Below are 27,554 nucleotides of genomic sequence, written 5' to 3'. Positions count from 1 at the left end.
TCATCGATTTTATGGCTGGCTGTATCATCGTTCGGAGTTGTGAGGTATGTATTTCCGGAAAGTACTATCATTTGGTAGGTGAGAGCCGCTGTCTTTTATTTCCAACTGTGTTTCGAGAGTATAACATGCTAACATGTTCTCGTACGTTCTGCAGAGCGAAGTTCATATAACAAGAGGGAGTGTGCCATCTTCGATGTTTGTTTTAATATATTGTGAGCATTAATCACTTGACAAAGACAATTACCTCTTGAGTAAGGAAGAAACAGTATTGAAAAGAAAGTCTCCTCTCAAGTAGTGAAAGAACAATATTTATAGATGCCAAAGACTGAACGATAAAGCTACTCCTTGTGGAAGAACCAATGAACATATAGATGGTCTGAATACCTTTAGGGAGTAAACAAATACTTCTAGGAGCTATGACTAATTAGTAAATACACAATGCACTACGATAGCCAGAGTTGAAGTCCTGACAGGACAGTCCAAACTTACACACAAAACGAGTTAGTCCCAGGACAGTTCAGTTTCGGGCTTCCAGCGTGATGAAAAACAGTCAAGTCCGGGGAAGCAACAATGACAAGAGACGCTTACACGTAGTTGCGGCCGCTCCTGACTGATGGAATGCGACTGGACTCGGCGTCTGGCGCTGGAAGGCCACTGCGGTGGCCAGGCTGCTGTAGGCACTGTTTTCATCACGGGGCCTGCGGAGAATAACACAGTGAGGTGGCAGGAGGCGTGGGACAGCGATGTGCACGTAAACACGAGGCGGCAGTGTGGGGTACACGGGCCATAAAAGGTCAGTGCTTTGCCGGAGCTGTCATTTGTACTCAGATGATTCATGTGAAAAGGTTTCCGACGTGATTGTGGCCGCACGACAGGACTTGACAGACTTTGGACATGGAATCGCAGTTGTAGATAGACGCACGGGACATTTCATTTCGCAAATAGAGAATTCAATATTCCGAAATGCACAGTCAAAAGTATGCCGAGAGTACCACATTTCAGGCATTACCTCTCACCAGCGACAACTCAGTGTTGGACGGCCTCCGATTAACGACCGAGAGCAGTGGCGTTTGCGTGGAGTTGTCAGTGCTAGCAGACAAGCAACACTGCTTGAATTAACAGCAGAAATCAAAATGAGATTTTCCATCTGCAGCGGAGTGTGCGCTGATATGAAACTTCCTGGCAGATTAAAACTGTGTGCTAGGCCGAGACTCGAACTCTGGACCTTTGCCTTTCGCGGGTAAGTGCTCTGCCAACTGAGCTACCCAAGCACGACTCACGCCCTGTCCTCACAGCTCCTCACTTGGTAGAGCATGTGCCCGCGAAAGGCAAAGGTCCCGAGTTCGATTCTCGGCCTAGCGCACAGTATTAATCGGCCAAAAAGTTTCATGTCAGCGTACACTCCGTTGCAGAGTGAAAATCTCAATCTGGAAACATCCCCCAGGCTGTGGCTAAGCCATGTCTCCGCATATCCTTTCTTTCAGGAGTGCTAGTTCTGCAAGGTTCGCTGGAGAGCTTCTGTAAAGTTTGGAAGGTAGGAGACGAGGTAGTGGCAGAAGTAAAGCTGTGAGGACGGGGCGTGAGTCGTGCTTGGGTAGCTCAGTTGGTAGAGCACTTGCCCACGAAAGGCAAAGGTCACGAGTTCGAGTCTCGGCCTAGCACACAGTTTTAATCTGCCAGGATGTTTCAGCAGAAATCAATGTTGGATGTATGACGAACGTATCTGTTAGGATACTGCGGCGAAATTTGGCGTTAGGGGGCGTGGCAGCAAACGACCAACTGGAGTGCCTTCGCTAATAGCACGCCTGCAGCTTGTCTCCTGGGCTCGTGACGATATCGGTTGGAGCCTAGACCACTGGTAAACTGTGGCCTAGTCAGTCGAGTCCCTTTCGGTTGGTGAGAGCTGATGGTAGGGTTCGAGTATTACGCAGACCTCACGAAACCGTGGACCCAAGTTGTCGACAAGACACTGTGCGAGCTGCACCGAGCGAGGTGGCGCAGTGTTTAGCACACTGGACTCGCATTCGGGAGGACGACGGTTCAATCCCGCCTCCAGCCATCCTGATTTAGGTTTTCCGTGATTTCCCTAAATCGTTTCAGGCAAATGCCGGGATGGTTCCTTTGAAAGGGCACGGCCGATTTCCGTCCCAATCCTTCCCTAAGCCGAGCTTGCGCTGCGTCTCTAATGACCTCGTTGTCGATGGGACGTTAAACACTAACCACCACCACCACCACCACCACCACCACACTGTGCGAGCTGCTGGTGGCTCAGTAAAGATCTTGGCTGTTTTTTATATGGAAAGTACTGGTTCCTCTGGTCCAACTGAACCGATCATTGGTTGCAAATGGTTATGTTCCCGTACTAGGAGACCATTTGCAGTCATTTATGGACTTTATATTCCCAAACAATGTAAGACGTCTCCTGACCTTCACTGCTTACATATTCCGCCCTCACAATCATATTCCGCACATCAAGATGCTTCATTCGAACCCAAACTCGATAAGATAAAGTCAATGTTGTATGAATTCATGTAAACGATATGCAATTAACAAGTAAGCGCACTGTGGTTGAAATACTCGAGGCTGGCGTACACACATACATTCCAGACACGACGATCACAGAAACCGCACAACGGTACGCCGGTCCCTTCAGAGGACGACCCAGCCTATGACGCCTGGTGACCGCCTGTGTAGCGGACAGCGTGGGCCCAAGTGAAATGGGGGAACGGCCCTGTGTTTGGGTTAAAAGCAAATTCCGCTACATTGTGTGGGAGCAGCCAGCCTACTCATTCTTTACATATAGCACGCAGTTTCAGAGATTTTCACAGGGAGACACCAAACGCCAATGCTACAGGTTTTCGTATTAGTCACCTTAAATGAAACGTCATTCTCCCGTTTTAGAAGAGCAATGCTGATTGGCAGACGGTATTTCTGACGTCTTGAGCTGAAGGAATAATGGAAGAGACTGAAAGATATACCTCTGGCGTGGAGAGGCGCTGTTCCGTTGTCGCTCTTGGAGCGAGGAACAAGTCTCTCCTCAGTACGTCACTGGGAGAGCACCTCTGTCGAGAGCGAATCGAAGTGCTACTCTATATTGAGTCCCTGCGATTAAGCGTTGTTCACTGTGTTGGCCGACACACTTATTGTACGGTGTGAACGGACAGAGTTATAGTTAAATGCCTGCGAGCGAATTTTGAGTGGCGTCGCAGTGGACTGGTTATGTGACCGGTGTATCACGCCAGTAGTTAGACTAGGGGCGAGTAGGAATCCTTGACTTCATCAAGGCATAGGGAGAGTTTGATTGGCGAAGGTCAATCCAGATAGAACGAGAGTTATCTTATTTGTCAGCAGCGAGCGGCTTACGGTATTGTGCACTACAGCTATTGCGAGCCCCATATTTCCTCCACAACAGTACACTTCACTGCATTTCACATGCGACAGCCTCGACCGTACCTAGCAACATTCTAAAGGATAATTATTTAAGTTGAGTAGGCGCACCCCTCAGCCATTGTTCCAAGTCAACAACCATCTTAAACTTTGTATAGAAATTTCATTAGCGAATCCTATCCTTGAGAGGTAACTTCACATTCCGAAAAGAACCAGGATATAACTTGTTCAATTCATAACTAAAAGTGCCATTGTAATTTCTCAGAATTTTTGCAAAATAAATGACTTTCGTTAGTTTCATATTTTTCTTACACTAACTAGCACTACTCCAGTACCCAAGTATCCCATTAGTTACGTAAGAAATTTTGTGAATTTTTGTGTCATTTCCTTACAGCGGACTACTCCAGAAGATATTTATTGCTGAAAGTTTTTCAGGCATTTCTCTTTAGAACGTTAGGAGCGTCTGTCTGACTTCTGTAGTAGTGTGGGGGGGGGGGGGGGGGGAAATTGCGTCTTGCAGGAGCCACAGGGTAAAGGGTACATCTCAGATTAATCCGTTGCGCAGGATAACAGATCAACCCCACACCTCAGAACAACGATGGACTTTTGTGGATGACAATGCTCTATGTCACTGGGCTACAGCTGTTCGCGATTGGTTTGGAGATCACGCTGGCGAAATCGAGCGAATGATTTGGCCACCCAGATCGCCCGACACGAATCCCGTCTAACATTTATGGGACGTAATGGAGAGGTCAGTTCGTCCAGAAAATCCTGCACCGGCCACACTTTTCAATTATGCACGGCTATAGTTGCAGCATATTCCTGCTGGGAACTTCCGACGAGCTGCTGCACTACCTCGCGAAAAAGGTGGTCTGGAACGACATTACGAGGAATGCGACGACTCTTGTCACTGCGGCGTGGTCCAGTGGGGCTGGCTATCTCTATCAGCGCCTGGAATGAAGTCTGGTGGCCGGGCGGGTCGTTGTCGCGGCCGTATTGCGTTTGCCTACAGTGAGTCTGGCCCCTGTGAGTTGCGTGAATGCTTCCCTCGGGTGTAATGTTGGTTGCCACCTTGGTAGGCGTAACACCTATAGCAAACATGAGATGTTCCAAGGAGAGTTTTATATTTGACAGGTCGTGTTTGTTGCTATGTGTTTGCTTCTGACGGAGCCCCGCGGCAAAGAAGCTTTAATGTATGTTAGTACAGGACGCTAACGTTCAGTTCTGCGATTTATTGTTTGTTCACGTGTTTTATAGCATTTGATGGTGGGATAACGTTGTCCCGATGCAAGCTCCCAACGACTGGTATTTAGATCGTAAATGCCGTTAATTCTCCCTGTCTGTGGCAGGCTGAGAAGGGAGTTTGCTTAATTTTATCAGCAGGGCTTACTTTTATACATTTTTATATTCCCTGACCATTCTGCCCGCTTTAGAATTGATGTTTAGGCCCATCAAAGTTCAGAATACAATCTTATCATTTGAATTTGAAGTTGCGACGGGTAACGCAATTGTAATTTTGAGGATGGTCAGAGAAAACTACATCCTGCACGAATCTAGTCTTGTGCCAATAATTTTAGTAAAGGGGCAGCGTGATTGATACGATTCTCTTTTCTTATGTATGGTTTAAATTTACAAGACGAAAACGAAAATTACTTCGAAAAACAAAGTTAATTTTATTTTAACCAACTTAGACAAATTTACGAAGTTACTTCAACAATCTTTTGAATACACATTAACTATGGACAAAGGTTATTTAACTATGCACATAGATTATTTCTCCTTTGAATTACAAACCGTGTTGCCTTTGATTTGCATCGTCCTGTGGGGGGAAGGAAAATCTTGGAGAGCACGTGGTCACTACTACTATGCTGATACATGCTCATGCACTAAGTTATAACTGAAATGCAAATATCGTTACTATTTCTCTATGCAGATTCTCTATGAACAGTGGCTGGCATCGAGCAGGACTCGTGGCTGCTATCTCCATCGCGAAGTGCTTGAATACGCAACGATTCATCTTAGAAAAGCTACCCTCGTCACTAAATTTTCAATAAGTTTTTAAACATCGACACACACTAGCATAAATGTTCAGCAATCGCAAAAACGGGCTATAACTCCCTCTATTAGCTTTCTCGGCGGTTGCAGTTTGAAACTATGCACCACGTGGCGGGTCGTAACGGAAATCTCGAACGGAGAATGTCATTCTTATATCGGATAAATTGAACAAAGATCAATAAATGGTTCTTAATTAATCAATCGCGAAAAAGCCTCTGATAAATAAATTGTTAACATTAAACATACTTAAACATTCAAGTACCTTTGTCCTGATTTCGACGCAGCGTTCTGAAGGAACGTCTGGTCGCTTACCTGTTATCCAAAAAACTCCTCTTAACCGTTGCTCGGCTCTTTCTCCCGAGCAGTGAGAGGTGGTGGGGGAGGCCCATGACCAACCTCTGGTAAGAAAACTTTTTTTAAGACTTTCGCGCCTCTGGTAGAACCATCCTGTTGCTGCTCTCTGCCTTCCACTGACTGTGTGAAAGTTGGTACAAGATTCTGAGACCCACTACATATCTGGTTTGTCTGCTACCCCACTCAAAACATTCACACCTGATCACGTACTTTAAGGAGAGGTGGGGAAATGTAAGTAGTGACACAGGAAGTGCATATTGTAATGAGAGTAAGACTTTGATCCATAATTGTTTCTGCATGCATGTAATTTGGGGCTGACATTATTTCACTGTTCATTAATTATGTAAAGTCATTGAATTTACGCTGTTAGTGTCTGTCAGCTGATAGCAACATAACACTGATTTTAACTATGTAAAGAAACCTACTGTGACGTTACACCGAAACAAGTTGTGCTAAAAATGACACATTTGACAACTGGCCGCATAGCACAGTGAGTACCGATAAGCAACACCCGCTGCCCTGGCAGGTGCTACAGCGTTAACGGCGTGCAGTGTACACAGGCGGAGGAGCAGCGGCGGCTGCAGCGAGCGAGCGCCCGCGGCCAGCGCCGGCTGAAGAACACGTTCGGCTGGGCGCGCATCGACGTGCTGGCGCAGCTCGTCGTGTGCGTGCTGCTCGCCTCCTTCTGCTTCTCGCTGGTGGTGGAGGCGGTGCAGACGCTGGTGCACATCGGACACCAGGACGAGATGCACCACCCGCTGCTGGTGCTCGCCATGGGCGCCGCGGGGCTGCTGCTCAACGGCCTCTGCTACCTGCTCATCGGCGGTACGCCGCCTCGCCTCCTAGCGCTCACACACACACACACACACACACACACACACACACACACACACACACACCCTCTCCCTCTCCCTCTCCCTCGCTCTCTCCCTCTCCCTCGCTCTCTCCCTCTCCCTCGCTCTCTCCCTCTCCCTCGCTCTCTCCCTCTCCCTCGCTCTCTCCCTCTCCCTCGCTCTCTCCCTCTCCCTCGCTCTCTCCCTCTCCCTCGCTCTCTCCCTCTCCCTCGCTCTCTCTCTCCCCCTCGCTCTCTCTCTCCCCCTCGCTCTCTCCCTCTCCCTCTCCCTCGCTCTCTCTCACCGTCGCAAATGCTGCGCAGTGTCTACGTACACACATATATTTCGGTTGGATACTTCACTACTGCGTGCGCAAACGCACGCACGTGCTTACCCAACGGCGGCTGTTTTCTTGCTGCTCCCACTGCTAGCTAAAGACAAAATTCTGCAGTTTTCATTATACAGGGTGTTACAAAAAGGTACGGCCAAACTTTCAGGAAACATTCCTCACACACAAAGAAAGAAAATATGTTATGAGAACATGTGTCAGGAAACGCTTACTTTCCATGCTAGAGCTCATTTTATTACTTCTCTTCAAATCACATTAATCATGGAATGGAAATACACAGCAACAGAACATACCAGTGTGACTTCAAAGACTTTGTTACAGGAAATGTTCAAAATGACCTCCGTTAGCGAGGATACCGGGATCACCCCTCCGTCGCATGGAATCCCTGATGCGCTGATGCAGCACTGGAGAATGGCGTATTGTGTCACAGCCGTCCACAAAACGAGCACGAAGAGTCTCTACATTTGGTACCGAGGTTGCGTAGACAAGAGCTTTCAAATGCCCCCATAAATGAAAGTCAAGAGGGTTGAGGTCAGGACAGCGTGGAGGCCATGGAATTGGTCCGCCTCTACCAATCCATCGGTCACCGAATCTGTTGTTGAGAAGCGTACGAACACTTCGACTGAAATGTGCAGGAGCTCCATCGTGCATGAACCACATGTTGTGTCGTACTTGTAAAGGCACATGTTCTAGCAGCACAGGTAGAGTATCCCGTATGAAATCATGATAACGTGCTCCATTGAGCGTAGGTGGAAGAACATGGGGCCCAATCAAGACATCACCAACAATGCCTGCCCAAACGGTCACAGAAAATCTGTGTTGATGACGTGATTGCACAATTGCGTGCGGATTCTCTTCAGCCCACACATGTTGATTGTGAAAATTTACCATTTGATCACGTTGGAATGAAGCCTCATCCGTAAAGAGAACATTTGCACTGAAATGAGGATTGACACATTGTTGGATGAACCATTCACAGAAGTGTACCCGTGGAGGCCAATCAGCTGCTGATAGTGCCTGCACACGCTGTACATAGTACGGAAACAACTGGTTCTCCCGTAGCACTCTCCATACAGTGACGTTGTCAACGTTACCTTGTACAGCAGCAACTTCTCTGCGCTGACATTAGGGTTATCGTCAACTGCACGAAGAATTGCCTCGTCCATTGCAGGTGTCATCGTCGTTCTAGGTCTTCCCCAGTCGCGAATCATAGGCTGGAATGTTTCGTGCTCCGTAAGACGCTGATCAATTGCTTCGAACGTCTTCCTGTCGGGACACCTTCGTTCTGGAAATCTGTCTCGATACAAACGTACCGCGCCACGGCTATTGCCCCGTGCTATTCCGTACATCAAATGGACATCTGCCAACTCCGCATTTGAAAACATTGCACTGGCTGTAAAACCACTTTCGTGATGAACACTAACCTGTTGATGCTACGTACTGATGTTCTTGATGCTAGTACTGTAGACAATAAGTCGCATGTCAACACAAGCACCGTAGTCAACATTACCTTCCTTCAATTGGGCCAACTGGCGGTGAATCGAGGAAGTACAGTACATACTGACGAAAGTAAAATGAGCTCTAACATGGAAATTAAGCGTTTCTGGACACATGTCCAAAAAATTTGTGTGTGAGGAATATTTCCTGAAAGTTTGGTCGTACCTTTTTGTAACACTCTCTACATATATCGCAAGCCATAGCACGGTTCTTGGCGGAGGGTACCCTGTACCACTACCAGATGTTTCCTTTCTTCTTCCACTCCCATAAAGAGCGAGGTAAAAGCGATTGTCTACATGCCTCCGTATAAACCCTTGTTTCTCATATTATCTTCGAGGTCCTTTCGCGCAGTGCATATTGACGGCTGGAGAATCGTTCCGCAGTCAGCTTGTTCTCTTAAAATTGTAAAAAAAGCTTTACGATTATGTTGAATAAATATCTGAACTGTGGAATTGGTACTTAACTCGAGCTGTGTTGCGTGTCGTAAGTGCAAATGGTGTACGTACCCTATATTATTGTTAGCAAAACTTTACGCGAATTGCTTGGGCAACCCAACTCCCAATACCAATAGAGTAATATAGTCACTGCGAAATACACTACTGGCCATTAAAATTGCTACACCATGAAGGTGAGGTGCTACAGACGCGAAATTTAACCGACAGGAAGAAGGTGCTGCGGTATGCAAATGATTAGCTTTCCAGAGCAAGGTTGGCGCCGGTGGCGAACACCTACAACGTGTTGACATGAGGAACGTTTCCAACCGATTTCTCATACACAAACAGCAGTTGACCGGCGTTGCCTCTTGAAACGTTCTAGTGATGCCTCGTGTAAGAAGGAGAAATGCGTACCGTCACGTTTCCGACTTTGATGAAGGTCGTATTGTAGCCTATCGTGATTGCGGTTTATCGTATCGCGAAATTGCTGCTAGCGTTGGGCGAGATTCAATGACTGTTAGCAGAATATGCAATCGGTGGGTTGAGGAGGCTAATACGGAACGCAGTGCTGGATCCAAGCGGCCTCGTATCACTAGCAATAGAGATGACAGGCATCTTATCCGCGTGGCTGTAACGGATCGTGCAGCCACGTCTCGATCCCTGAGTCGACAGATGGGCTATCAGCTCGGAGACCATGGCTGCGGTTACCCTTGACGCTGTATCACAGACAGGAGCGCCTGCGATGGTGTACTCAACGACGATCCTGGCTGCACGAATGGCAAAACGTCTTTTGTTCGGATGAATCCAGGTTCTGTTTACAGCATAATGATGGTCGCATCCGTGTTTGGCGACATGGCGTGAACGCACATTGGAAGCGTGTATTCGTCATCGCCACACTGGCATATCACCCAGCGTGATGGGAAGGGATGCGATTGGTTACACGTGTCGGTCACCTCTTGTTCGCATTGACGGCACTTTGAACAGTGGACGTTACATTTCAGATGTGTTACGACCTGTGGCGCTACCCTTCATTCGATCCCTGCGAAACCCTACATTTCAGCAGGATAATGCACGAGCGCATGTTTGCAGGTCCTGTACGGGTCTTTCTGGATACAGAAAATGTTAGACTGCTGCCCTGGCCAGTTCATTCACCAGATCTCTCACCAGTTGAAAACGTCTGGTCAATGGTGGCTGAGTAACTGGCTCGTCACAATACGCCAGTCATAACTCTTGACGAACTGTGGTATCGCGTTGAATCTGCATGGGCAGCTGTACCTGTACACGCCATCCAAGCTCTGTTTGACTCAATGCCCAGGCGTATCAAGGCCGTTATTACGGCGAGAGGTGGTTGTTCTGGGTACTGATTTCTCAGGATCTATGCACGCAAATTTCGTGAAAATGTAATCACATGTCAGTTCTAGTATAATATATTTGTACAATGAATACCCGTTTTCTGCATTTCTTCTTGGTGTAGCAATTTTAATGGCCAGTAGTGCACATTCAGCCCCTAAGGCACTGAATCATCTAGCCCTATTCAATACTGACGGCCTCGAGATGTATGTGAGATGTCTCTGCTGTTGCCGCCTCCACTGGTCATCGGGGCTCAGTTCGAAGCGGAACTCATCACTGAAGACAATTCTACCCCAGTCAATGAGGTTTCCGGCCGAAGACGTGTCTGGATACGCCCCGGACAGCGCTGGGATACCTGCCTGGCTGTCGGCTGCCATGTGGCCCGGAAAGCGAGAGCGGTGGTCTGGCGGCGTTTCTTTTTACAGTAGGATCCCCCCTCCCCCCCCCCCCCCCACACTGGCTGTCAAACGCGACATCCTAACGGCACAGCGGTACACCAACTACATTCTACGCCCCGTTTCGTCGCTCTTAGTGGTAAGCCATCCTGGGCTAACATTTCAGAAAGATGATGTCTGCCCGCACGTGGCAAGAGTTTCTACTCCTCGTCTTTGTGCTTGCCAAACCGTGTCTCGACCAGCAAGGTCGCTATATTTCTTACCAACTGAGTTTGTTCTGGGCATTATGTGCAGAGTCCTCCAACTCGCGATTTTGACGCTCTGACCCGCCAGTCTAACAATTTGACACGATATCCCTCAGCGGTACATCCAACAATTCTGTCAATCAGTGCCAATCCGAATAAGTGCTTGCACGAGGGCCGTGGGTAGACCAACGCTTCATTGACTTGCTCAATTTGTGAAGCTATTTCTCACTAATAAATCTTCCATTTTTTCTGAAATTGTGATAATTTGCCATTGTCAGTATATGTACATGGTATTTCAAATGTCCGGGAGCACTTTCTAAACTTTATTGTAGTCGAATGAGTAGCATTTTGAAGTAACAATACACATTTCAGAGAGTAAGCTTGTAAGTTTTTTTCAGCAACTTTCACTTCACATACACTGAATGTGGGGACCATGTGTGATCTCCTACAAACGTCGACGCGATAACAGAACTCTTGCCACACATAGGCCAACACGTCTTCATAGATTGTGGCTGTTGCTTGTTTGATTCTTCTTTTCAATTTCACATCATCACCTGGAAGAGCAGGGACACAAACGAGGTCCCTAACATAACTCAATAAAAAGAAATCACAAGGAGTAATATCCAGGGACCTAGGAGGCCACTTTAGCACACATTTGCCTGTTGCTCTACTGTGGCCAATTTGTTCGGATATGCCCTAAATCGCGGTGAAAATGTGGGAGTGCACCATCTAACTGAAGGACAAATTTTTCTGTTTCTGTTTACAACAAAGGCATTAACCGGTTCTGCAATATCTGAATGAAGGACCCCCCATGAACAATATGTTCTTCAAAGGAGAAAGGTCCATAAAGTTTCTTGTCAGACACGGCACAAAAGTCCTTGCCCTTCGGAGAATCTCGCTCGCATTCAACAATGTTAGACGGGTTTTCTGTTCACCCAAATCCTACAATTGTGCTTGTTTATTTCCCATTTGTGTGAAATGTTACGTCGCCGAAAAAATTACCGTATTCACAAAACCATCATCTTCGACTTCCAATGCACAGAAAAACTCGAGCCGTTGTCTTTAGGGTATAATTTTTGAACTAACTGTAGTCTGGATGGTCTCATGTTTCAAATTTTTACGAAAAACACGCCACGCAGTCATTTCTGACATTTACAACTCACGTGATGCTCTGCGTAGACACTTTGCCGGACTCATTGTGAAAGATTCTCTACCTTGTTCAATGTCATTTCCATTCGCGCCTGGCCGACCTCTTCTTTTCTTGTCACACAAACATCCAGTTTCAAGGGACTTTACATGCCATCAGTAGACTGCCTTTCTGGCTGGTGCTGTTCTCTCGTACTTTATCCTAAATTTTCGTTGGTCATCCGTTGCATTCTTCGTTTTCTCAAATTCTTGACGCATAAAGCCTTCTCAGCTCCATATTCATTATGACACCATGTAACGAACATACGTGGAACTACATGTCACACCTACAATGAAAAAAACAACTTAAAAGTTTACCCTTCAAATTATATATATATATATATATAATTTGATGCCGGCCAGTGTAGCCGAGCGGTTCTAGGCGCTTCAGTTTGGAACCGCGCGACCACCTCCCTCGGGCATGTGTGTGTGTGTGATGTCCTTAGGTTAGGTAGGGACTGATGAACTCAGATGTTAAGTCCCATAGTGCTCAGAGCCATTTGAACCTTATAATTTGATGCTATGTATCTTGAAAATGAGAGTGTCAAAATTTGTTCAACCTTTGTTCGATTTGTAACTATGCCCAAACGAGACCTTGTCAGAAATAGTTTCAGCTCCATGTACACTTAAAAACCCATGGAGCATCACAGAGGATATATCATTCCTCTGTGATGTTCCGTGTTTTTTTAAGTGTACATGGAGCTGAAACTATTTCTGACAAGGTCTCGCTTGGGCATGGTTGTTTTTGGTCCTGACAACTGCATGTTTTGTTGCAAGTTCTAAGTTTTTGGTTATCGAACGTTTTATAAATACTTCTAAACTTTTTAATTTTTCATCTTTTATTGCTTTATGTTCTATAACAAACGCCCGTCGCTCTTTGTTGCTTAATCTTAACTGCTGGCACCTGATGACGGCAGTAGCAGAAACCAGTGTAATAAATACAGAAATTTGTTAATCAATGTAAATGGTTTTATTCAGGGCTTCATTTTGGCCGCATCGCATTACCTCCCATGGAATATTTTCTAACTTACTGGAACACGTCGGCGTCGGATATTTAAAACAGTACACGTGTATTAAACCAAGCTATAATTAGCCGCAGTAGCGGTTTACTGCCCTCAGCTCACATAGGAGCTGGCAAGCACGTAACCTCTTTCCTCTCGCTGCAAACAATGACAGCCAAAGTTGTCTAGAGGCTAGGAATGACGGTTACCGCTAAACAGCCGGTTTTCCGTTATAGGTTCTTTCGACGCCAGTTTAACCGGACTGTTAAAACCGCACAAACTAACTGGTTTATGAAATAACCGATTTTCGGTTTTTATTCCCAATATTTCTTGTAACAGACGTAGAAATCGAACAAAGGTTGAACAAATTTTGTCACTATAATTTTCAAGATTCATAGCATCAAATATTAAATTGAATAGGCAAATAAAAGATGATTGTCTCCGCCAACATTTGCTGCTTTTCTCGAATAGTAATAAGTGTTCGACTTTTGTAATAAAATCACCAATATTCTCCCAATGATCCTGATTTTTTTTTCAAATTCTCCTTAGAAATCTTTTTGTAATCGGGGATCATACCACCATTTACACAGTACGCGTGATCAGTGCATAAGGGCGATAACTGAGGATGAAGAACTCTGTTTTTCGTTTTAATTTGTCCGTTTCCAAGAGCTACTAGCAGATGAGCTACTTTATATTTTTATTGTAGGTATGAATAAACCGTTAAGTTTCAATTTTTCTCCTTCGCACAAGGTTATAGCCTCCTAGCCAGTTTTCACCTACGAAAGCAACTGGAGTATTGTGTATAATTGATATCGCAGTTCTTAAAAAAAATCTTGAAGGCTAGGGATGTTGCCATTCTGTAATGCACCTGAGGTCAGTGTGAAACTGCCAAGAAGACCAGATGGGGCAAGTCCTAGCAGGCCACGTCACGGCACGTGGTAGCACGTGCATTGTTGTGTCAGCAAGGATGTGCTAATTCTAATGACGTGTTTGTTGTTCGTTTCTGTCGGCAGTTCTATTAAAGTAGCACTAATAGCTTTCCCCATTTTTTAAAGAAAGCAATATTTCAAAGCAATGCAAATTTTACGAATAAAAATTACTCTTACTTCAAAAAAGCTTTATTTAGCAACTAAAAATCTTAGCACCGCTGCTATGGCTAACTGATATTCCTGTTTTTTGCCTGGTTATTGGTAAAAAATAAAAACATCTGTTACAACAGAGACCAAATAAATACCGAAAATTTCTGGTTATTCAGAACTAAAGTACCGGTAGTGATTATAACTGGCCGGATTTTCTCATCCCTACGTCGATGCTAACATACAATAATATTATTTTAGTTCAACTTTTACATGTATTCACTTGTTCATTAATGACGATTTTACCTAGTAACGTAGACACTGCTTATTTAATTTACGAGCTACAAATACAAACACACTGCAAATGATCCATTTATTTATTTACACACTACTTTCACAACCTTGCTGCTCTTCCACTTTAAAATTAATGCGAGCCTATTTTTTTTATCTCCTGTGCACTTGTTTTCGTTGTATATCTGCTCAGCTTAGGGGCTTGCAACAAGAAAATGTAGCTTTGTAGTGGTTAAATTATAAATAGTGTAAAAATATCGTACATATATTTTATTCGGTTGGTTATATTTTACATTTAGAAGCTTACTTATCTCCTGTATATATAAAACTTGTGACCTATTTTCCTCTCATTGTTGCGAAAGTTACGAACGACAAACTCTGACAGGAATATTACGTCTCCATAGCTGTATGGGAAGGAGAGGAAGCCGCAGGGTGACAAGGCGAATGAGGGTGCCACGTCTTTCTCTCCATGTTGTATTGCCGCGCGCCAGTCAGCTGCTATATGGTACAAATGGCTCACGCAATTAACGTTTTATGAAGGCGTGTTATAGAGGCGTTAGTGTTCAAATGTCTTGCTTATTTGTAGTAATGACTGAGACCTTAAATACTCCAGTCCTTATATAACTGAATGAGCAGAAGACAAATAATATTTAAAGCACTTATTAAACATCTGAGTCCATGTCTGAAGTCACATCGTGTTTTGTTTTTTCCTAACTCTTCGGGAAGTCGGAATTGTGCGTGACCCTGATAGACTAGGAATTATGTATATCTTCAGTGAACAGCTGCATGCTACTGTTTGAAAGTAGCATCTATCAGCAGTTGGAAACATGACGTCATAGTCACAAACACTACCGTCTTGTGCCAATATGTATAGAGTACAACTAGGAGGAAAGTGGCAGTGCTGTGGGGACAAATGGTGGCACCTGTTGTTCGTATTAAATTTTATGTTTTTATTTATTTTTTATTATAAGGTATTATGGTCTGGGAGTCGGAACAGGTTCCATCAGACTGGACAAAAGCAGTAATCACACCAGTCTTTAAACATGGAAACAGAAAAGATAATTAGCGTTGTGGGTAAAAATCTTCTCAGGTATTGTTGAAAGGAAAGTGCGAGTATTAGTTGAGGACCAATTGGATGAAAATCAGTGTGGGTTTAGGCCTCTTAGAGGTTGTCAGGACCAGATCTTTAGCTTACGGCAAATAATGGAGAAGTGTTACGAGTGGAACAGGGAATTGTATCTATGCTTTATAGATTTAAAAGGCATATGACCGGGTTCCTAGGAGGAAGTTATTGTCTGTTCTACGAGATTATGGAAAAGGAGGCAAACTTTTGAAAGCAATTAAAGGTCTTTACATAGTCAGCAGTTAGAGTTGACGGTAAATTGAGTTCATGGTTCAGAGTAGTTTCAGGGGTAGGACAAGGCTGCAACCTGTCTCCGCTGTTGTTCATATGATTTATGGATCATATGTTGAAAACAATAGACTGTCTGGATGAGATTAAGATATGTGAACACAAAATAAGCAGCCTTGCATATGCGGATGACTTAGTTGTGATGGCAGATTCGATTGAAAGTTTGCAAAGTAATATTTCAGAGCTAGATCAGAAATGTAAGGACGATGGTATGAAGATTAGCATCTCCAAAACGAAAGTAATGTCAGTGGGAAAGAGAGATAAACGGATTGAGTGCCAAATAGGAGGAACAAAGTTAGAACAGGTGGACAGTTTCAAGTACTTAGGATGCATATCCTCACAGGATGGCAACATAGTGAAAGAACTGGAAGCGAGGTGTAGCAAAGCTAATGCAGTGAGTGCTCAGCTACGATCTACTCACTTCTGCAAGAAGGAAGTCAGTACCAAGAATAAGTTATCTGTGCACCGTTCAATCTTTCGACCAACTTTGTTGTATGGGAGCGAAAGCTGGGTGTTCAGGTTACCTTATCAATAAGGCTGAAGTTACGGATATGAAAGTAGGTAGGATGATTGCAGGTAGTAGTAGATGGGAACAATGGCAGGAGGGTGTCCACAATGAGGAAATCAAAGAAAAACTGGGAATGAACTCTATAGATGTAGCAGTCAGGGCGAACAGGCTTAGATGGTGGGGTCATGTTACACGCATGGGAGAAGCAAGGTTACCCAAGAGACTCATGGGTTCAGCAGTAGAGGGTAGGAGGAGTCGGGGCAGACCTAGGAGAAGGTACCTGGATTCGGTTAAGAATGATTTTGAAGTAATAGGCTTAACATCAGAAGAGGCACCAATGTTAGCATTGAATAGGGGGATCATGGAGGAATTTTATAAGGGGGCTATGCTCCAGACAACGCTGAAAGGCATAATAAGTCTTAAATGATGATGATGATGATGATGATGATGATGATGATGATGATGATGATGATGACGTCATCGATGACGATGATGATGTATTATGTTTTAAGAACCTGAATTTCAGAACAGTGTTTTGTAAAAACATCATTTCTTACCGTACTTTTAATCACAAGTTTTCAAAAATCTAAACCTGTCATTTTCATGGTTGGGAGGGTGGAGGAGGGGGTGGGGAGGGTTGCATGGTTGAAGAGGTGCATTCTGGCACCCAAATTTTCTTGAATCAATCACTGGTTTTATTCACAAAATATTCGCAATGGTCATGCACTCATACAGGAAATGTGCACTGATCAGCCAAAACGTCATGACCATTGCCCACCGCGACGTTGGATTCCACCTAGTGGCGTTGCGGGAACGTGACCCAGTAACAAAAGAATATGTTAGCGGAGCAGACACGGGCGGGGGATCACCCTAGCGAAGATATGGACTTCAAATGGGGAAATCCATTGAGATAAGTGACTCTGACAGTGGACAGTAGTACTCGGAGCCTGTGAACGAGTATCTCGGAAATGGCGAAGCTGATCCAATGTTCATTTGCTACTCTCGTGAGCACATACGGAAAGAGGTAGGGTAGTGAAACTACGTGTTTAACACTTGGACGTCCACGTCTCTTCACCGAATATGGGGTACGGAGGTTTGTCTGTTGCGAAAAGTAGGATAGATGGTGAGATGTGGCGTCTCTGCCGAAAAAGCACAATGCTGGTGCACGCACAAGGATTTCGGAGCACGCCGTTCGTCGTAAACTGTTGAATATGGAGATCCGCAGCAGACCACCCCAACGTGTTCAGATGTTGACCCAGCGACATCGTCAGTTACGGTTGCAGTGGACATGGGACCAGCAAAGTTAGACTGTTGATCAAAGGAAACGTGTCGGCTCTTCAGGTTAATCACGCTTTTGCTACACTTGGTCGACGGTCATCTCCATAAACGCTGTCATCGATGTGAACGATTAACCGAAACGTGCAGCACCCCACGGATGCAGGCTGGTGGGAGCAGTATTATGCTGTGGAAGACGGCAAATCATCGAGTAAAACTGAAGTGATATCAGGTGTTCCCCAGTGAAGCGTCCTGGGACCTCTGCTGTTCCTGATCTATATAAATGATCTGGGTGACAATCTGAGCAGTTCTCTTAGGTTGTTCGCAGATGATGCTGTAATTTACCGTCTAGTAAGGTCATCCGAAGACCAGTATCAATTGCAAAGCGATTTGGAAAAGATCGCTGTATGGTGTGGCAGGTGGCAGTTGACGCTAAATAACGAAAAGTGTAAGGTGATCCACACGAGTTCCAAAAGAAGTCCGTTGGAATTCGATTACTCGATAAATAGTACAATTCTCAAAGCTGTCAATTCAACTAAGTACCAGGGTGTAAAAATTACGAACAACTTCATTTGGAAAGACCACATAGATAATATTGTGGGGAAGGCGAGCCAAAGGTTGCGTTTCATTGGCAGGACACTTAGAAGATGCAACAAGTCCACTAAAGAGACAGCTTACACTACACTCGTTCGTCCTCTGTTAGAATACTGCTGCGCGGTCTGGGATCCTTACCAGGTGGGATAGACGGAGGACATCGAAAGGGTGCAAAAAAGGGCAGCTCGTTTTGTATTATCATGTAATATGGGGGAGTGTGTGGCAGATATGATACGCGGGTTGGGATGGAAGTCATTAAAGCAAAGACGTTTTTCGTCGCGCCGAGATCTATTTACGAAATTTCAGTCACCAAATTTCTCTTCCGAATGCGAAAATATTTTGCTGAGCCCAAAGTACATAGGTAGGAATGATCATCAAAATAAAATAAGAGAAATCAGAGCTCGAACAAAAGGTTTAGGTGTTCGTTTTTCCCGCTCGCTGTTCAGGAGTGGAATGGTAGAGAGATAGTATGATTGTGGTTCGATGAACCCTCTGCCAAGCACTTAAATGTGAATCGCAGGGTAATCATGTAGATGTAGATGTAGAAGACATTTCCTGCGCTTGCACGGGACCTGTGCTAATAATCGAAGACACACTGATAACTGCGAACCACCTGTATCCCTTCATGCTCGATGTCATCTTTCAACATTATAACTGTCGGTGTTTCGGAGCCACAATAGTGGTTTGAGGAGGATTATGGTGAACTCTCGTTGATGTCACGGTAACCAAATTCGCGTCATGTAAATCCTACGGAACCCATCTGAGTCGCCATTGGGCGTCATCACTGCAAATCTGCGGCCTGTTATTTACGCGAATGTCATGACCTGTGTGTATACATCTAATGCCACGTATCTCCACAAACCTACCAATAAACTGTCGGACCTCTGACACGGAGAATTTAATTCCAAAGACAAACAAGCTATTAAGCAGGTGGTCATGACGTCAATATTAAAAAACATATCGGCTCAGACACTTTTTTTATAGTGTAAAACACTAAGATTGACGCGTTTCGGAAGTCAAGCTTCCATCATCAGAATAATAAAAAGTAAAAGAACCTGTTAAACTCACTAAAATGGAACATGCACCCGGCACGATAAAATTGATAGTAAAATTGAAACATCGTGGCTGCTTCCCTTGTTGCAGTCGTGTCTTCTAAGGTGCAGCTCCACGTAGTCGTCAAAATATAAAAAAACTCTAAAATGGTGTCACTTATAGTGTTCAACATCTAACCACATGGCTCTCTCCTCTACCGTCGTAAACCGCCCGTGCGTCTTCGTTGATACCACACATCACGTAGCCAAACACTACACTAAGAGCTGGGGTCTATAAAATTCCGTGTAACACGTGCAAGGCAAGCTATGTAGGCCAAACTGGTAGTTCCTTCAAAGTACGTTACAAAGAACATAGCGATGCTTTCCGGCTTAATAATTTCGAAATGTCAGCTGTAGCCACGCATATTTGGGAAACGGGACACCCCATGTTGGGAATAGATCAGGATCTCGTTATTTTACATAGACAGGACAAAGGCAAAAAGCTGGATCTACTAGAACAGCTGAAAATTACGATACATAGCGTGGATAATCAGAACACACTGAATGAACAGATAACTGGTGATACAAATAACTTTTTCAAACATTTCACTAGCTTCTTTTAGTAACTACACTTTTAGCAATTGGCAGGATAGCATCATTTCATGAGGTCCTTGGAACATGTATACGTTATCTGTTTGTACAGACATCTCTGTGACTTCCTTGTTTACTTGCGTGTGAGCTCACTCGCGTTTTAGTGTCGTGTTTGACTACGTGGTGTGTGGTATCAACGAAGACATACGGGCGGTTTACGACGATAGAGGAGAGCGCCATGTGGTTAGATGTTGAACACCATAGGCGACACCATTTTAGAGTTTTTTATATTTTGACGACTACGTGGAGCTGCACCTTGGAAGACACGGCTGCAACAAGGGAAGTAGCCACGATGTTTTAATTTTATTATCAATTTTATCGTGCCGGGTGCATGTTCCATTTTAGCGAGTTTAACAGGTTCTTTTACTTTTTATTATTCTGATGATGGAAGCTTCCGAAACGCGTAAGTCTTACAAGGGAACCTTCCCATCGCACCCCCCCTCAGATTTAGTTATTAGTTGGGACAGTGGATAGGCCTTGAAAAACTGAACACAGATCAATCGAGAAAACAGGAATAAGTTGTGTGGAACTATGAAAAAAATAAACAAAATACACAAACTGAGTAGTCCGTGCGCAAGATAGGCCACATCAAGGAGAGTGTGAGTTCAGGAGCGCCGTGGTCCCATAGTTAGCGTGTGCAGCTGCGGAACGAGAGGTCCTTGGTTCAAGACGCCGGCACGGTAACTCAGCGTGTTCGGTCAGAAGGTTAGCTGCCCTCTGTAATAAAAAAACTGAGTTAATGGATCATCAACGAACTTAAACGGATATTGTACGACGTCCGCCCTGAGCAGATGCAACGAACAAAAGCGAACAAAATAAGATTTAAAAAAAAAGTCTTCCCTCGAGTGAAAAGTTTACTTTCTTTATTTTCGCAAAGTTATGTGTCCGTTCGTTCATTAACGTCTCTGTTCGCTGTAATAAGTTTAGTGTCTGTGTTTTGCGGTGCGGTCGCAAAACACAGCCACTAAACTTATTACAGTGAACAGAGACGTCAATGAACGAACGGACAGATCATAATTTCGCGAAAGTAAAGAATGTAAACTTTTCACTCGAGGGAAGACTGTTCCTAGGACCTCTCGTTCCGCAGCTGCTCACGCTAACCACGGGACCACGGCGCTCCTCAGCTCACACTATCCTTGATGTTGCCTATCTTGCGCATGGACTACTCAGTTTCTATATTTTGCTTATTTTTTTCATAGTTCCACACATCTTCTTCCTGTTTTCTCGATTGATCTGTGTTCAGTTTTTCAAGGCCTATCCACTGTGCTAATTTATAACTAAATCTGAGGGGGGTGCGATGGGGAGGTTTCCTTGTCAGTGTTTTACACTATAGACAAGTGGTTGAACCGATATATTTTTTAACATTAACATTGACATTCACAACCACGACCTCTTATCCAGTATGGATAAAATCAAAATGGTCATGATGTTTTTGGCTCCATCAGCGTATTTCCTTAATTAACACTATAGCAGTAGGCCTACAGAATGTAGTGTGTCGCCGTGCTGCGAAGCAGAGAGAGACGCGGAGCTGTTGTTGCGCCGGCAGGGTACACGTTCCACCAGGCGAGCTTCCTGCAGGTGACGCCGAGCGGAGACGTGGTTCTGGCGCACGCCGTGACGCGGCGCTCGGTGCAGCAGGGCCGCCGTCGGCTGTCTTCGCAGGCTCGCCAACCTCCGCTGCCGCCGCCACAGCAGCAGCCCAGGCAGGGGCCGCGGGAGATGTGCCGCGACACGCTGGGTGAGTCGGCTGTCACCCGTACTTTCAATACACCTATGATGATAACTATAAAATATACAGGGTGAACTTTAATAAAACAGACTGCAGGGAAGGATTCCTGACTACAAACGGAGGAAAAAAGGTATTATGAACATGTAGCCGAAAAATACACTCCTGGAAATTGAAATAACAACACCGTGAATTCATTGTCCCAGGAAGGGGAAACTTTATTGACACATTCCTGGGGTCAGATACATCACATGATCACACTGACAGAACCACAGGCACATAGACACCGGCAACAGAGCATGCACAATGTCGGCACTAGTACAGTGTATATCCACCTTTCGCAGCAAGGCAGGCTGCTATTCTCCCATGGAGACGATCGTAGAGATGCTGGATGTAGTCCTGTGGAACGGCTTGCCATGCCATTTCCACCTGGCGCCTCAGTTGGACCAGCGTTCGTGCTGGACGTGCAGACCGCGTGAGACGACGCTTCATCCAGTCCCAAACATGCTCAATGGGGGACAGATCCGGAGATCTTGCTGGCCAGGGTAGTTGACTTACACCTTCTAGAGCACGTTGGGTGGCACGGGATACATGCGGACGTGCATTGTCCTGTTGGAACAGCAAGTTCCCTTGCCGGTCTAGGAATGGTAGAACGATGGGTTCGATGACGGTTTGGATGTACTGTGCACTATTCAGTGTCCCCTCGACGATCACCAGAGGTGTACGGCCAGTGAAGGAGATCGCTCCCCACACCATGATGCCGGTTGTTGGCCCTGTGTGCCTCGGTCGTATGCAGTCCTGATTGTGGCGCTCACCTGCACGGCGCCAAACACGCATACGACCATCATTGGCACCAAGGCAGAAGCGACTCTCATCGCTGAAGACGACACGTCTCCATTCGTCCCTCCATTCACGCCTGTCGCGACACCACTGGAGGCGGGCTGCACGATGTTGGGGCGTGAGCGGAAGACGGCCTAACGGTGTGCGGGACCGTAGCCCAGCTTCATGGAGACGGTTGTGAATGGTCCTCGCCGATACCCCAGGAGCAACAGTGTCCCTAATTTGCTGGGAAGTGGCGGTGCGGTCCCCTACGGCACTGCGTAGGATCCTACGGTCTTGGCGAGCATCCGTGCGTCGCTGTGGTCCGGTCCCAGGTCGACGGGCACGTGCACCTTCCGCCGACCACTGGCGACAACATCGATGTACTGTGGAGACCTCACGCCCCACGTGTTGAGCAATTCGGCGGTACGTCCACCCGGCCTCCCGCATGCCCACTATACGCCCTCGCTCAAAGTCCGTCAACTGCACATACGGTTCACGTCCACGCTGTCGCGGCATGCTACCAGTGTTAAAGACTGCGATGGAGCTCCGTATGCCACGGCAAACTGGCTGACACTGACGGCGGCGGTGCACAAATGCTGCGCAGCTAGCGCCATTCGACGGCCAACACCGCGGTTCCTGGTGTGTCCGCTGTGCCGTGCGTGTGATCATTGCTTGTACAGCCCTCTCGCAGTGTCCGGAGCAAGTATGGTGGGTCTGACACACCGGTATCAATGTGTTCTTTTTTCCATTTCCAGGAGTGTAAGTCTGTGTGCAACAACTGAGAGTCTTCCAGGAGGGGGGGGGAGGGGAGGGGGGAGGGGGTAGTATCCAGTCACTGTATAGGCCATACAGAACACACACACACGACCACTGTCTCTGGCCATGGAGGCCAGTCTAGAAGCATTTGTGTATGATGGGAGAAACATTCTGAATTGTGGGGATAAGGAGGAGGCTTAGGTGGGGAGGGATAGCAGGATAGGGGTGTGGGACAGTAAAGTGCTGCTTGTGAGAGCATACAGGAATATGGTGTGGACAGGATAGAGCATGAGTAGCTATGTGCAGTTGAGAGGTAAGATAGAGGGTGGGGGAAGAGGGTGCAAAAGGAGAGAAGTAAAAAGACTGTTGTTGGTTTGTTGAGGACATAGAAGGCTGCTTAGTGCTGGAGTGGGAATGCGCAGGAGGTTAGGTGGGTGAAGAACAGTGACTAAACAAAGCTGAAGCCAAGGGGGTTGCAGGAATGAAGGATAAAGTGCAGAGATAATTCCCACCTGCACAGCTCAGGAAAGCTGATGTTGATAGGAAGACATAACCTTTGAAGCAGTCATTGAAATGAAGAACGTTCTGTTTGGCAACATGCTCATCAACAGGGTGTTCCAGATGTTTCTTGATTACAGTTTGTGTTTGGGCATTCATGAGGACAGATATCTTGTTGGTTGTCATGACAACATAAGTAGAGAGGCTAGGGGGGAGGGGGCAGGGAGGGAGGGGGAGGGGGTCATACTATTATTATACTTTCAAGTGTGTTTTCTATATACAGGGTCGTCCATTGATAGTGACCAGGCCAAATATCTCACGAAATAAGCATCAAACGAAAAAACTACAAAGAACGAAACTCGTCTAGCTTGAAGGGGAAAACCAGATGGCGCTATGGTTGGCCCGCTAGATGGCACTACCATAGGTCAAACGGATATCAACTGCATTTTTTGTAAATAGGAACCCCCATTTTATTACATATTCGTGTAGTACGTAAAGAAATATGAATGTTTTAGTTGGACCACTGTTTTCGCTTTGTGATAGATGGCACTGTAATAGTCAGAAACGTATAAGTACGTGGTATCATTCCGCCAGTGCGGCAGGTATGTGCTTCGAGATACATTGTCGTGTGAAAATAGACCGTTTAGCAATTGCGGAAAAGGTCGATATCGTATTCATGTATGGCTATTCTGATCAAAATGCCCAACAGGCGTGTGCTACGTATGCTACTCGGTATCCTGGACGTCCCCGGATTTCTTTCCGTGGGGAAAGTTGAAGGAAATTTGCTGTCGTGATCCACCGACAACGCCTGACAACATGTGTCAGCACATTGTCAATGCTTGCGCGAACATTACAGAAGGCGAACTCGCTGTTGAGAGGAATGTCGTTACACGTACTGCCAAATGCATTGAGGTTGACGGACATCATTTTGAGCATTTACTGCATTAATATGGTATATACAGGTAATCACGCTGTAACAGCATGCATTCTAAGAAATAATAAGTTCACAAAGGTACATGTACCACATTGGAACAACCGAAATAAAATGTTCAAACGTACCTACGTTCTGTATTTTAATTTATAAAACCTACCTGTTAGCAACTGTTCGTCCAAAATTGTGAGCCATATGTTTGTAACTATTACAGCGCCATCTATCACAAAGCGAAAAAAATGGTCCAACTAAAACACTCATATTTCTTTACGTACTACACGAATATATAATAAAATATGGGGGCTAGTACTTAAAAAAAAAAAAAAAAAAAAACGCAGTTGATATCCGTTTGGCCTATGGCAGCACCATCTAGCGGGCCAACCATAGCGCCATCTGGTTTCCTCCTTCAAGCTAGACAAGTTTCGTTCTTTATAGTTTTTTTCGTTTGACGCTTATTTCGTGAGAGATTTGGCCCGGTCACGATCAATGGACCATCCTGTATATCAAATACTTGTCTGTACCTGGCGTCGTTAGTATCATGACAGGGTGGGTGAAACATCCTCATCACAAGAACTTTGTTGTTGGTGACTGGTCCTGTGAAGATGCAAATGAAGACAAGAAGAAGAAGAAGAAGAAGAAGAAGAAGAATAATTCTCCTTCCTGATAATATACGAATAGTTATTGTAGGTCCATCCAATTTTGGGAAGACTCATGTCCTCATGACTCTAACACATGTAGATGGAGTCCGATTTGAACATGATTGTGTATTCTCGAAAACACTGTTTCTACCCAAGTATCAGATATTGCAGGAGACACTGCACGGTGTAGATGGTGTTACATACACGACATTTAGTGAAAGCAGTAATATCCCCCCCCCCCCCCCCCCCAACTGAAATAGCAAAGCCGAACACGTCTTCATATTTGACGATGTTGCTGCGGAAAACCAATACCAAATTCGAAAATATTTCTGTTTCGGTCGTCATATGGGTGCTGATGTATTTTATCTAAGATAACATATTCCAGAATCCCAAAACAGTTGGTTAAGGATAACGCAAACCTCATTATAGCCTTCAAACAAAACAATCTGAATTTAAAACATATTTACCTGGCACATGTCGGAACAGACATGTCGTTCAATGATTTTGTATAAAGATATGTGCAGATTGCTGGAATCATTCACAGTAAGGGTTTCTCGTTACTGATAAAACAAGAAAACTGAGTGATGGTAGGTACAGGCTAAACTTTCAGGAATTTCTTCATATATAGCACGGTAAGAGAGGTTGGTACGCCAGTCTACGCTACACCACGGACAAATTCGAGCGTACGTCTTCCTCTCAAACCGAGAGGATGGGTGTACAGGTATAACATTTGCCTGTACCTGAATGCGAAAATTCAGGCTATTGCGCATGAAGTTGCAGGTATGCGCAGCGAATTAGAGACGTATTATCAGACTCTTCTGAGAATGGTGAATGCGTTAAATGAGCTAGTTAAGTCAGTGAGAAAGTAAGCAACTTAACGGAAAAGGTCGAGGCTGTTGAGGGGAAAATAGATGTAGTCTTCCTTGTTGAGAAGAGCGATCAGGATCATGGTAAGAGGAGGAAGAAAATGACCGAATATATAAAGCCTCACGCTGGGGAGATGTCTGATTAGTATACACCGAGATGTCGACGAAGCAGAAAGTGATTCAGGCGAGTATAGCAGTTCGTGAGAAATTACGGCTGTTGGGGTTAGGGCATACGGATCGACAGCAAACACTGAGAGAGACCTTTAAGCCGGTTACTGAATCTCTCCAAAGAGCTCTCAGCAAAAGCAAAAACATACGATAACGAGGGTGTTGCCATTGATGAATACATTATTCGTCACACCCCTGTTCAGATAGTTAGAACATTCGGCGTCAGCAGGGGCAGACCGTACATGTTAGGTACGCATCCTACAACTGTAACCGATGACACAATATAGATTGGTGATAGACGGTTTGAGAGAACACCTGGCTTAATGAATCTTATTTTCCTAAGACCTGCCAAAAGGACCTATAAATTATTCAGTTAATGATAGGGAAACATGCCGTGAAATAGTGTATATGACTGGTGTACGCAAGAGCACGAAAAGCCTGAGCAACAAGAAATATAAAACCAATACTTGAAGGCGAAAAAAACAACAACAACAACAACGCAGCGGTCATGGTATTGACATTGAGCATAAAGCAGTGAACAATCGAATCCCTCAGTATTATGACGATCCCAACCCACTAATAGACGACTATGGCTGCTCACAGCATCAACTGCTGCAGGTAATACAGCTCATTCGAATGAGGTTGTTTCAAAAACCTCGGAGCTTGGAGAGAGAGATATCATCGAATAAGTATGGAGACATTAGTTCCAGAACTGCACAAACCAGCACGCAAAACATACCCTCGCAGACATATTATGACTTGGGGCAAGCTGGTCTTGTAGAAACGAGGGAATATCCACAGCAGCATAATGGATTCAGATATATTTTAAGGTTACTGATACAACTCCAAATTTGCCTGGGCATTGCCTGTCAAAACAAAAACGGGTCGAAATGTCGCGGATGTTTTTGAGCGTTTGCTACAGACAGGAACGAATCAATTGCCAGACAACCTCCAAACCGATCACGGTGGGGAGTTCTACAATAGTTATTTCAAGACCGTGATGCAGCGGTACGGAATACATCACTACTCAACATTTGTTCACCTGAAGGCAAGTATCGTGGAGCGTCTGAACAGAACAATAAAAGGTCGAATGTGGATGCGTTTCAACCTTCGCAGCTCATACAAATGGACAGATATCCTCCCAGAAATAATTTCTCAGTATAATCGAACTAAACATAGCGCAATAAAAATGAGACCAATCGATGCTCTTGATAATAGACTCATGGA

General features: G+C 45.2%; 1 protein-coding gene across 6 annotated transcripts in view; it reads left to right on the top strand.

Moving 5' to 3' along the window:
• Positions 1-27,554, top strand: part of LOC126281658 (zinc transporter 1) — a 556,713-nt gene that overhangs the window by 493,153 nt on the left and 36,006 nt on the right. For all 6 annotated transcript variants that reach the window (XM_049980799.1, XM_049980800.1, XM_049980805.1 and 3 more), the window contains 2 exons: positions 6,348-6,621; positions 21,469-21,660. In XM_049980799.1, coding sequence (XP_049836756.1) covers positions 6,348-6,621; positions 21,469-21,660 — 466 coding nt within the window. The remainder of the gene's footprint in view (positions 1-6,347; positions 6,622-21,468; positions 21,661-27,554) is intronic.

This window comes from Schistocerca gregaria, chromosome 7 (assembly GCF_023897955.1).
Source record: "Schistocerca gregaria isolate iqSchGreg1 chromosome 7, iqSchGreg1.2, whole genome shotgun sequence".
Taxonomy (NCBI): Eukaryota; Metazoa; Arthropoda; class Insecta; order Orthoptera; family Acrididae; genus Schistocerca; species Schistocerca gregaria.
Note: the sequence above shows the minus strand (reverse complement) of the source record. Positions and strands in the feature narration are given on the sequence as shown.